This window comes from Cherax quadricarinatus, chromosome 84, assembly GCF_038502225.1.
Source record: "Cherax quadricarinatus isolate ZL_2023a chromosome 84, ASM3850222v1, whole genome shotgun sequence".
NCBI lineage: Eukaryota > Metazoa > Arthropoda > Malacostraca > Decapoda > Parastacidae > Cherax > Cherax quadricarinatus.
Genome location: NC_091375.1, coordinates 10,699,020 through 10,709,791, shown reverse-complemented (window position 1 = coordinate 10,709,791; position 10,772 = coordinate 10,699,020). Strand labels below are relative to the sequence as shown.

At 46.9% G+C, this 10,772-nt stretch overlaps 1 protein-coding gene across 1 annotated transcript; it reads right to left on the bottom strand.

Moving 5' to 3' along the window:
- Positions 1 to 2,463: 2,463 nt before the first annotated feature.
- On the bottom strand, positions 2,464 to 7,983 carry LOC128704410 (uncharacterized). Its single transcript, XM_053799561.2, has one exon. The coding sequence runs from the start codon at positions 7,710 to 7,712 to the stop codon at positions 6,759 to 6,761; it is 954 nt and encodes a 317-aa protein (XP_053655536.1). The 5' UTR covers positions 7,713 to 7,983; the 3' UTR covers positions 2,464 to 6,758.
- Positions 7,984 to 10,772: the final 2,789 nt, after the last annotated feature.

Genomic DNA, 10,772 nt, shown 5'->3' with positions numbered 1-10,772 from the left:
ACTGGTGTGGGTCACATCCTGGATGTTAGTGGACTGGTGTGGGTCACATCCTGGGTGTTAGTGGACTGGTGTGGGTCACATCCTGGGTGTTAGTGGACTGGTGTGGGTCACATCCTGGGTATTAGTGGACTGGTGTGGGTCGCATCCTGGGTGTTAGTGCACTGGTGTGGGTCACATCCTGGGTGTTAGTGGACTGATGTGGGTCGCATCCTGGGTGTTAGTGGACTGGTGTGGGTCGCATCCTGGGTGTTAGTGGACTGGTGTGGGTCGCATCCTGGGTGTTAGTGGACTGGTGTGGGTCGCATTCTAGGTGTTAGTGGACTGGTGTGGGTCGCATCCTAGGTGTTAGTGTACTGGTGTGGGTCGGCATCCTAGGTGCTAGTGAACTGGTGTGGGTCGCATCCTAGGTGTTAGTGTACTGGTGTGGGTTGCATCTTGGGTGTTAGTGGACTGGTGTGGGTCGCATCCTTGGTGTTAGTGGACTGGTGTGGGTCGCATCCTGGATGTTAGTGGACTGGTGTGGGTCGCATCCTCGGTGTTAGTGGACTGGTGTGGGTCTCATCCTGGTTGTTAGTGGACTGGTGTGGGTCGCATCCTGGGTGTTAGTGGACTGGTGTGGGTCGCATGCTGGGTGTTAGTGGACTGGTGTGGGTCGCATCCTGGGTGTTAGTGGACTGGTGTGGGTCGCATCCTGGGTGTTAGTGGACTGGTGTGGGTCGCATCCTGGATGTTAGTGGACTGGTGTGGGTCGCATCCTGGGTGTTAGTGGACTGGTGTGGGTCGCATCCTGGGTGTTAGTGGACTGGTGTGGGTCGCATCCTGGGTGTTAGTGGACTGGTGTGGGTCGCACCCTGGGTGTTAGAGGACTGGTGTGGGTCGCATCCTGGGTGCTAGTGGACTGGTGTGGGTCACATCATGGGTGTTAGTGGACTGGTGTGGGTCACATCCTGGGTGTTAGTGGACTGGTGTGGGTCGCACCCTGGGTGTTAGTGGACTGGTGTGGGTCACATCCTGGGTGTTAGTGGACTGGTGTGGGTCACATCCTGGGTGTTAGTGGACTGGTGTGGGTCACATCCTGGGTGTTAGTGGACTGGTGTGGGTCACATCCTGGGTGTTAGTGGACTGGTGTGGGTCACATCCTGGGTGTTAGTGGACTGGTGTGGGTCACATCCTGGGTGTTAGTGGACTGGTGTGGGTCACATCCTGGGTGTTAGTGGACTGGTGTGGGTCACATCCTGGGTGTTAGTGGACTGGTGTGGGTCACATCCTGGGTGTTAGTGGACTGGTGTGGGTCACATCCTGGGTGTTAGTGGACTGGTGTGGGTCACATGCTGGGTGTTAGTGGACTGGTGTGGGTCGCATCCTTGGTGTTAGTGGACTGGTGTGGGTCGCATCCTGGATGTTAGTGGACTGGTGTGGGTCGCATCCTCGGTGTTAGTGGACTGGTGTGGGTCGCATCCTGGGTGTTAGTGGACTGGTGTGGGTCGCATCCTGGGTGTTAGTGGACTGGTGTGGGTCGCATGCTGGGTGTTAGTGGACTGGTGTGGGTCGCATGCTGGGTGTTAGTGGACTGGTGTGGGTCGCATCCTGGGTGTTAGTGGACTGGTGTGGGTCACATCCTGGGTGTTAGTGGACTGGTGTGGGTCACATCCTGGGTGTTAGTGGACTGGTGTGGGTCACATCCTGGGACAAAACTGACCTAATTTGCGGGAAATGCTCAGCATAACAAGCGACTTTCTATACAGTAGTATGTTACTGATGTCAACTATGGTCTGTATAAGTTGTATTAATTACTTGTAGAAATAATAATAATAATAATAATAATAATAATAATAATAATAATAATAATAATAATAATAATAATAATAATAATAATAATAATAATAATAATAATAATAATAATAATTATTATTATTATTATTATTATTATTATTATTATTATTATTATTATTATTATTATTATTATTATTATTATTATTAATATTATTATTATTATTATTATTATGACCTTTTACTCAAGGATTGTCGGATATATCTTGATCCGAGGAAGTGGAGCGGCCCTCTCCGTCCTTGGATCAAGCACAATGAAACAAATCACTGGGGGAAGCCTTAAACCCGTAAGGGGCATACGACGCCTGAGGAGAGAGGAGGAGGGGAGAGGGGGAGGGAGAAGCCTCATGGGGGGTACCCATGGGTAGGAGGACAGGCGACTCCGGTTCTTCGGATCAAAAGCCTCATTATTGGGGTTCTTGATCCGAGTGGTTGGAAGAGAAGGAGAACAGAAACACAATTTTTTGCGTCCGGTGTATTGAGCCTGAAGCACAGTCCAGCTTTACTTAATATATATATATATATATATATATATATATATATATATATATATATATATATATATATATATATATATATATATATATATATATATATATATATATATATATATACATATATATATAATGGGGATGTGGTATGTTTAAAATCAAATATTGAACCAGCGTTTTAAAAAATAAACCAGCCTCTCAGATATTAAACCAGTCTATCAAATATTAAACCAGTCTATCAAATATTAAACCAGTCTATCAAATATTAAACCAGTCTATCAAATATTAAACCAGTCTATCAAATATTAAACCAGTCTATCAAATATTAAACCAGTCTATCAAATATTAAACCAGTCTATCAAATATTAAACCAGTCTCTTAAATAATAAACCCGCCTCTCAACTAATAAACCATCCTATCAATATTAAACCAGCCTCTTAAATAATAAACCAGCCTATCAAATATTAAACCAGCCTCTTAAATAATAAACCGGCCTCTTAACCTTTTAAATAATAAACCAGACTCTTAAATCCTAGCCACTCCTCACACTCAGAATCCTAACCACTCCTCACACTCAGAATCCTAACCACTCCTCACACTCAGAATCCTAGCCACTCCTCACACTCAGAATCCTAGCCACTTCTCACACTCAGAATCCTAGCCACTCCTCACACTCAGAATCCTAGCCACTCCTCACACTCAGAATCCTAGCCACTCCTCACACTCAGAATCCTAGCCACTCCTCACACTCAGAATCTTAGCCACTCCTCACACTCAGAATCCTAGCCACTCCTCACACTCAGAATCCTAGCCACTCCTCACACTCAGAATCCTAGCCACTCCTCACACTCAGAATCCTAGCCACTCCTCACACTCAGAATCTTAGCCACTCCTCACACTCAGAATCCTAGCCACTCCTCACACTCAGAATCTTAGCCACTCCTCACACTCAGAATCCTAGTCACTCCTCACACTCATAATCCTAGCCACTCCTCACACTCAGAATCTTAGCCACTCCTCACACTCAGAATCCTAGTCACTCCTCACACTCATAATCCTAGCCACTCCTCACACTCAGAATCCTAGCCACTCCTCACACTCAGAATCCTAGCCACTCCTCACACTCAGAATCTTAGCCAATCCTCACACTCAGAATCCTAGCCACTCCTCACACTCAGAATCCTAGCCACTCCTCACACTCAGAATCTTAGCCAATCCTCACACTCAGAATCCTAGCCAATCCTCACACTCAGAATCCTAGCCACTCCTCACACTCAGAATCCTAGCCACTCCTCACACTCAGGAAATGTCGTATGGAACAGTGTAGCAGCACAAACGATGTTTCGCCCTCTAGAGAGCTTAGTAGTCATGCTGAGACGATGTTTCACCCTCTGAGGAGCTTAGTAGTCATGCTGACACAATGTTTCGCCCTCAAGAGAGCTTAGTAGTCATGCTGACACGATGTTTCGACTTCTGGGGAGCTTAGTAATCATGCTGAGACGATGTTTCTCCCCCTGGGGAGCTTAGTAGCCATGCTGACACATTGTTTCGCCCTCTGGGGAGCTTAGTAGTCATGCTGAGACGATGTTTCGCCCTCTGGGGAGCTTAGTAGTCATGCGGCTTTACAATGAGGGAAACGTTTTTGTGTCTGTGTTTACAGTGAAAAGCGGGACTTTTTCCGCGAATAATTTTGACGTGTGTTTTGCGTTCTGTTGGTGCAGTGACCAGCATATGTGCGTAGTCTGGTCACTGTAGTTGTGGTGGTCACTGTAGTTGTGGTGGTCACTGTAGTTGTGGTGGTCACTGTAGTTGTGGTGGTCACTGTAGTTGTGGTGGTCACTGTAGATGTGGTGGTCACTGTAGTTGTGGTGGTCACTGTAGTTGTGGTGGTCACTGTAGTTGTGGTGGTCACTGTAGTTGTGGTGGTCACTGTAGCTGTGGTGATCACTAGCTGTGGTGGTCAATGTGGTTGTGGTAGTCACTGTAGCAGTGGTGGTCACTGTAGCTGTGGTGGTCATTGTAGTTGTGGTGGTCACTGTAGTTGTGGTAGTCACTGTAGTTGTGGTGGTCACTGTAGATGTGGTGGTCACTGTAGTTGTGGTGGTCACTGCATCTGTGGTGGCCACTGTAGCTGAGATGGTCACTGTACTTGTGATGGTCACTGTAGCTGTGGTGGTCACTGTGGTTGTGGTGGTCACTGTAGCTGTGGTGGTCACTGCTGTGCCTGTGACCTGATACAATTGTTACTGCTGACATCAGTAGCACTGTTGTGGGTCATCTGACACTGCTGACATTAGCACACTGCTGTAGGTCAGCTGACACTGCTGACATCAGCACATTGATGTAGGTCAACTGACACTGCTGACATCAGCACACTGCTGTAGGTCAGCTGACACTGCTGTGGGTCAACTGACACTGCTGACATTAGCACACTGCTGCAGGTCAGGTGACGCTGCTGACATTAGCACACTGCTGTAGGTCAGCTGACACTGCTAACATCAGCACACTGCTGTAGGTCAACTGACACTGCTGACATCAGCACACGGCTGTAGCTCAGCTGACACTGCTGGTAACGATGGTTGTTGGTGGTTGTGGTGGTGCTGGTAGCATGGGCTGCTAGTGGTTGTGGTGGTGCTGGTAGCATGGGCTGCTAGTGGTTGTGGTGGTGCTGGTAGCATGGGCTGCTAGTGGTTGTGGTGGTGCTGGTAGCATGGGCTGCTAGTGGTTGTGGTGGTGCTGGTAGCATGGGCTGCTAGTGGTTGTGGCGGTGCTGGTAGCAACGGCTGTTAGTGGTTTTGGTGATTCTGGTGGAGATGGCTATTAGTAGTTGTAGTGGTGTTGGTGGCAAGGGTGTTGTTAGTGGTTGTGGTGGTGCTGGTAGCAAGGGTGGCTAGTAGTTGTGGAGGTACCGGTGGCAAACGCTGTTAGTAGTTGTGGTGGTGCTGATGGCAAGCACTGTTAGTAGTTGTTGTGGTGCTGGTGGCAAGGGTTGCTAGTAGTTGTGGTGGTACCAGTAGCAAGCACTGTTAGTAGTTGTGGTGGTGCTGGTGGCAAGGGTTGCTAGTAGTTGTGGTGGTACCAGTGGCAAGCACTGTTAGTAGTTGTTGTGGTGCTGGTGGCAAGGGTTGCTAGTAGTTGGGGTGGTACCAGTAGCAAGCACTGTTAGTAGCTGTTGTGGTGCTGGTGGCAAGGGTTGCTAGTAGTTGGGGTGGTACCAGTGGCAAGCACTGTTAGTAGCTGTTGTGGTGCTGGTGGCAAGGGTTGCTAGTAGTTGGGGTGGTACCAGTGGCAAGCACTGTTAGTAGCTGTTGTGGTGCTGGTGGCAAGGGTTGCTAGTAGTTGGGGTGGTACCAGTGGCAAGCACTGTTAGTAGCTGTTGTGGTGCTGGTGGCAAGGGTTGCTAGTAGTTGTGGTGGTGCTGGTAGCAAGGACTGTTAGCAGTTGTGGTGTTGCTGGTGGGAACGGTTGCTAGTAGTTGTGGTGGTGCTGGTGGGAACGGTTGCTAGTAGTTGTGGCGGTGCTGGTGGGAACGGTTGCTAGTAGTTGTTGTGGTGCTGGCAGTAAAGGCTACTAGTGGTTGTGGTGGTGCTGGTAGAGATGACTGCTAGTAGTTGTTGTGGTGATGCTGGTGGCAAGGGTTGCTAGTAGTTATGGTGGTGCTGGTAGCAAGGGATGCTAGTTGGTGTAGTATTGGTCAGTCTCCTGTTAACAGAAGAACCTTCGTATGGTTGCCTTGATGCTGACTGAGGTTCTTGACCCGCTGATGCTGACTGAGGTTCTTGACCCGCTGATGCTGACTGAGGTTCTTGACCCGCTGATGCTGACTGAGGTTCTTGACCCGCTGATGCTGACTGAGGTTCTTGACCCGCTGATGCTGACTGAGGTTCTTGACCCGCTGATGCTGACTGAGGTTCTTGACCCGCTGATGCTGACTGAGGTTCTTGACCCGCTGATGCTGACTGAGGTTCTTGACCCGCCCTCACGGTTAAGCACAGAACCATGACAGGTTTAGTGCTGAACCAAAATTATAATGATCGTGAGAGTCGTGCTGGTTGCTGAGGTGATATGTGGCTGCTGTTGAGCCTTGAATCTGTCACTTGACTGTCTAGCATGATGTAAACCTTGGATACTGATAAAGTGGTTTTATTTTTTTTTTTTTGTTAGAAGTGATCAAAGTCTCAAGACTGAAGCGTTTTCATTTAAATGTGTCCTATTGTTTGTTCAAGTGTTATGTGACTGGGCTATGAACAGGCTCTCTGGTCCCTAGTCTGGTGGAGACGCGGGTGTTGTACCACAGTTGAGGAAAAGATATATTTTAGAACACTCTTCGGACCGAATGATGTTTCCTTCGGCAGTGACATAATCAAAGCTTGTTGTTGTACGTGTGTCTGCTCATCAATGTTGTGGGCAGTACGGATCTTTAGATCCTTGCCATAGTTAAGACAAGAGTGAAGGTCTAACATACTTGCCCTCAGGACTGATGCGCTGGGCACACACGCACCCAACAGACACCATCTCCTGCATGGGTATGAACTGGTCTTGGTGACGCACCCACATCCTGACGGGGCGACGCACCACCTGACACCTGAAGTCTCCACCCAAGTTGGAGCAAGTCTCCCGCTGGCACAGGCACTTAATCTCCACCACGTTGGGGGGCCACACGTTCTCCCCCAGGTGCCGTGTCTGCAGCTTGGAGGGACACATGCCCAAGTGCACGGTCTCCCTCACCCACAATGGCTCGAGATAGTGCTCCGTCAGATCAACACTGTACAGTTGTACGGAGAGGTCCTTACACACCTCCTCCTCTGCCTGCACTTGGGAAAACTGGACGAGAGCTTCAGGCACCGACAGGTACTCCTTTCTCCAGCTCTGCTTCACTTCAGAAGCGGGGATAATGTTAGTCATCCCACGATGACATCTGGGTGACCTGCATAGGTGGGAGCGCTTGTTGAGTCTTCCTTCAGCGGGTGTTGTAGCTTGTAACACCTCGCTGTTACCTCCCTCGCTCTGCCCCAGCTGCTCCCCGGGCAGCACTATCGACATCGCTGAGTCCTCTTCGGATAAGGTGGCTAGATCCGAGGCTGTCTTAGTGGTGGAGTGCGAGGTGTGGTAGCGAGGCTGGCTCTGTGGGAGGGGAAGGACAGCAGTAAGCCACCACCACTGTGGCAATGCCCATGACGACACGCCCACCTGTCCATCTTCTCCGTCGTTCTTGAAGGTGTTCGCAAGAGCCACCTCGCTGCCTGAAGCGACGCTGACGGAGAGGCTCAGGGCAGTTACTAACAGGTGTACCGCCGCCAGACTCAACATGGCGCTCCTGCCTCGTCCCTGCGCCTGAAAGCACCTGTAAAAGAGGCGACTTTGATGGTCACACACTGTTAGAAACGCCATTAACCCAACGGAAAGACAGGTAAAGGTGGAGAGAGGAGTCCTAGCAGGTGGTTGCGTATCCCCAGCTGCCAGCCAGATGGACACTTCCCTGGCGGATTCTTCCTTATATACGAAGCTTTACGCCTTCAGAAAGGTCATTCCATTACAAAACTACACAGTAAGCAATGGTTGGCTTCAAATTATCATCTCCTAATCAAGACGTGAGCCTTGTAGGGGTTGATGCCTAGCCAAGGGTGCCTATTATTGCTTTCTATAATTACTGAAGCCGGAGGCGGCGATAAGAAGGAATTAATGAAGTATTGATGAAGGGGAGAGGGGAGGGAAGCCAGAAGAATCTGTGAACACAGCTATTTTCATCTGGGATCGTATGAGCGAGACTCCAGCAGTGACGCTATCACTGCTTTCATCATGTAAGACTCCAGCAGTGACGCTATCACTGCTTTTATCATGTGAGTGAGACTCCAGCAGTGATGCTATCACTGCTTTCATCATGTGAGTGAGACTCCAGCAGTGACGCTGCTATCACTGCTTTCATCATGTGAGTGAGACTCCAGCAGTGACGCTGCTATCACTGCTTTCATCATGTGAGTGAGACTCCAGCAGTGACGCTGCTATCACTGCTTTCATCATGTGAGTGAGACTCCAGCAGTGACGCTACTATCACTGCTTTCATCATGTGAGTGAGACTCCAACAGTGACGCTGCTATCACTGCTTTCATCATGTGAGTGAGACTCCAGCAGTGACGCTACTATCACTGCTTTCATCATGTGAGTGAGACTCCAGCAGTGACGCTACTATCACTGCTTCCATCATAATGCATCATAAACATCATATGACCAATGTAGAAAATGTATTCACAACTGCATCAAAAATGTGCATCAACTGGGATGTCCTGACTATGGGTCAGGTAGGTGATCATAGTTGCCAATATGACGTATTTCAGAGCATAGTTCTAGCTGCCCAGACATCTTTTGTTCCGAGTAGGGAAATTATATCTAACAAAAATGATCCTAAATGGATGAACAATAGATTAAAATATCTCATTGGTCAAAAGAGAGGCATATATAGGCGTGTCAAAAGAGGGGATGGACAGTTAAGAAATCAATATATTCAATTAAAGAGAGAAATAAAAAAAAAGAATAAGAAAAGCAAAAAGGGATTGTGAGGCTAAAGTCGCAAGGGATTCGAAGACTAACCCAGAAGGGTTCTTTCAGGTATATAAAAATAAAATTAGGGACAAGATAGGCCCACTTAAGAGTAACTCAGGTCAGATCACTGACAGTGAAAAGGATATGTGTGAAATTCTCAATACCTACTTCCTCTCAGTTTTTACTCAGGAAAATACTAGCGAAATTCGAGAAATAATAGATTATGTAGAACAGGACGATAATAAACTATGCATGATTGCGGTAACTAGTGACATGGTCCTCAGACAAAAAGAGAAACTAAAACCTAACAAATCCCCAGGTCCTGATGAACTGTTTGCAAGGGTGTTAAAGGAATGTAAAGAGGAACTTATCATACCTTTGGCTAATCTTTTTAACATGTCACTACAAACTGGCATAGTGCCTGATAAGTGGAAAATGGCAGATGTAATACCTGTTTACAAGGCAGGTGACAGGTCCTTGGCTTCGAACTATAGACCAATAAGCCTTACCTCCATAGTGGGAAAATTTATGGAATCAATAATTGCCGAAGCAGTTCATAGTCATCTTGACAGGCATAAATTGATTAATGAATCTCAACATGGGTTTACAAAGTGGCGTTCCTGTCTTGCGAATTTACTAACTTTCTTTACTAAGGTATTTGAGGAGGTAGATCATGGTAATGAATATGATATTGTGTATATGGACTTCAGTAAGGCTTTCGATAGAGTTCCATATCAGAGGCTGTTGAGGAAACTTAAGGCACATGGAATAGGAGGAGAAATTTTTTCCTGGGTAGAAGCATGGTTGATAAATAGGCAGCAGAGAGTCTGCATAAATGGGGAGAAATCAGAATAGGGGCACGTCACAAGCGGTGTTGAAGATTGAGACACTTATGCAGCATATGGGAATCTTTATTCAGGAAACGTTTCGCCACACAGTGGCTTCATCAGTCCAATACAAAGAGGAAGGCGTAAGGAGAGGAGGAGAATGAGGTAATCAGTCCCTCAACCTGGAGTCGATGTGTTCAGTCCATCAATCTTGCGGTGTTCCTCAGGGGTCAGTGTTGGGCCCGTTGTTGTTCACAATCTACATCAACGACATAGATGAGGGAATAAATAGCGACATAAGCAAATTTGCTGATGACACCAAAATAGGCCGTCCAATTCATTCTAATGATGACACTAGAGCACTCCAGGATGATTTGAATAGAGAAGTGGCAGATGCGGTTTAATATAGATAAATGCAAAGTTATAAATGTTGGACAGGAAAATAACCATACCACATATAAACTAAATAATGTACATCTTAATATTACGGATTGCAAAAAGGATTTAGGAGTTCTGGTTAGCAGTAATCTAAAACCAAGACAACAGTGCATTAGTGTTCGCAATAAAGCTAACAGAATCCTTGGCTTCATATCAAGAAGCATAAATAATAGAAGTCCTCAGGCTGTTCTTCAACTCTATATAGCCTTGGTTAGGCCTCATTTAGACTATGCTGCTCAGTTCTGGTCACCGTATTACAGAATGGATATAAATGCTCTGGAAAATGTTCAGAAACAAAGATGATCCCATGTATAAGAAATCTTCCCTATGAGGATAGACTGAGGGCCCTGAATCTTCACTCTCTAGAAAGACGTAGAATTAGGGGGGATATGATCGAGGTGTATAAATAGAAAACAGGAATTAATAAAGGGGATGTAAATAGCGTGCTAAAAATATCTAACATAGACAGGACTGGCAGCAATGGCTTTAAATTGGAAAAATTCAGATTGAGGAAAGATATAGGAAAGCACTGGTCTGGTAATAGAGTTGTGGATGAGTGGAACAAACTCCCGAGTACCGTCATAGAAGCTAAGACGTTGTGTAGTTTTAAAAATAGGTTAGATAAATACATGAATTGGTGTGGGTG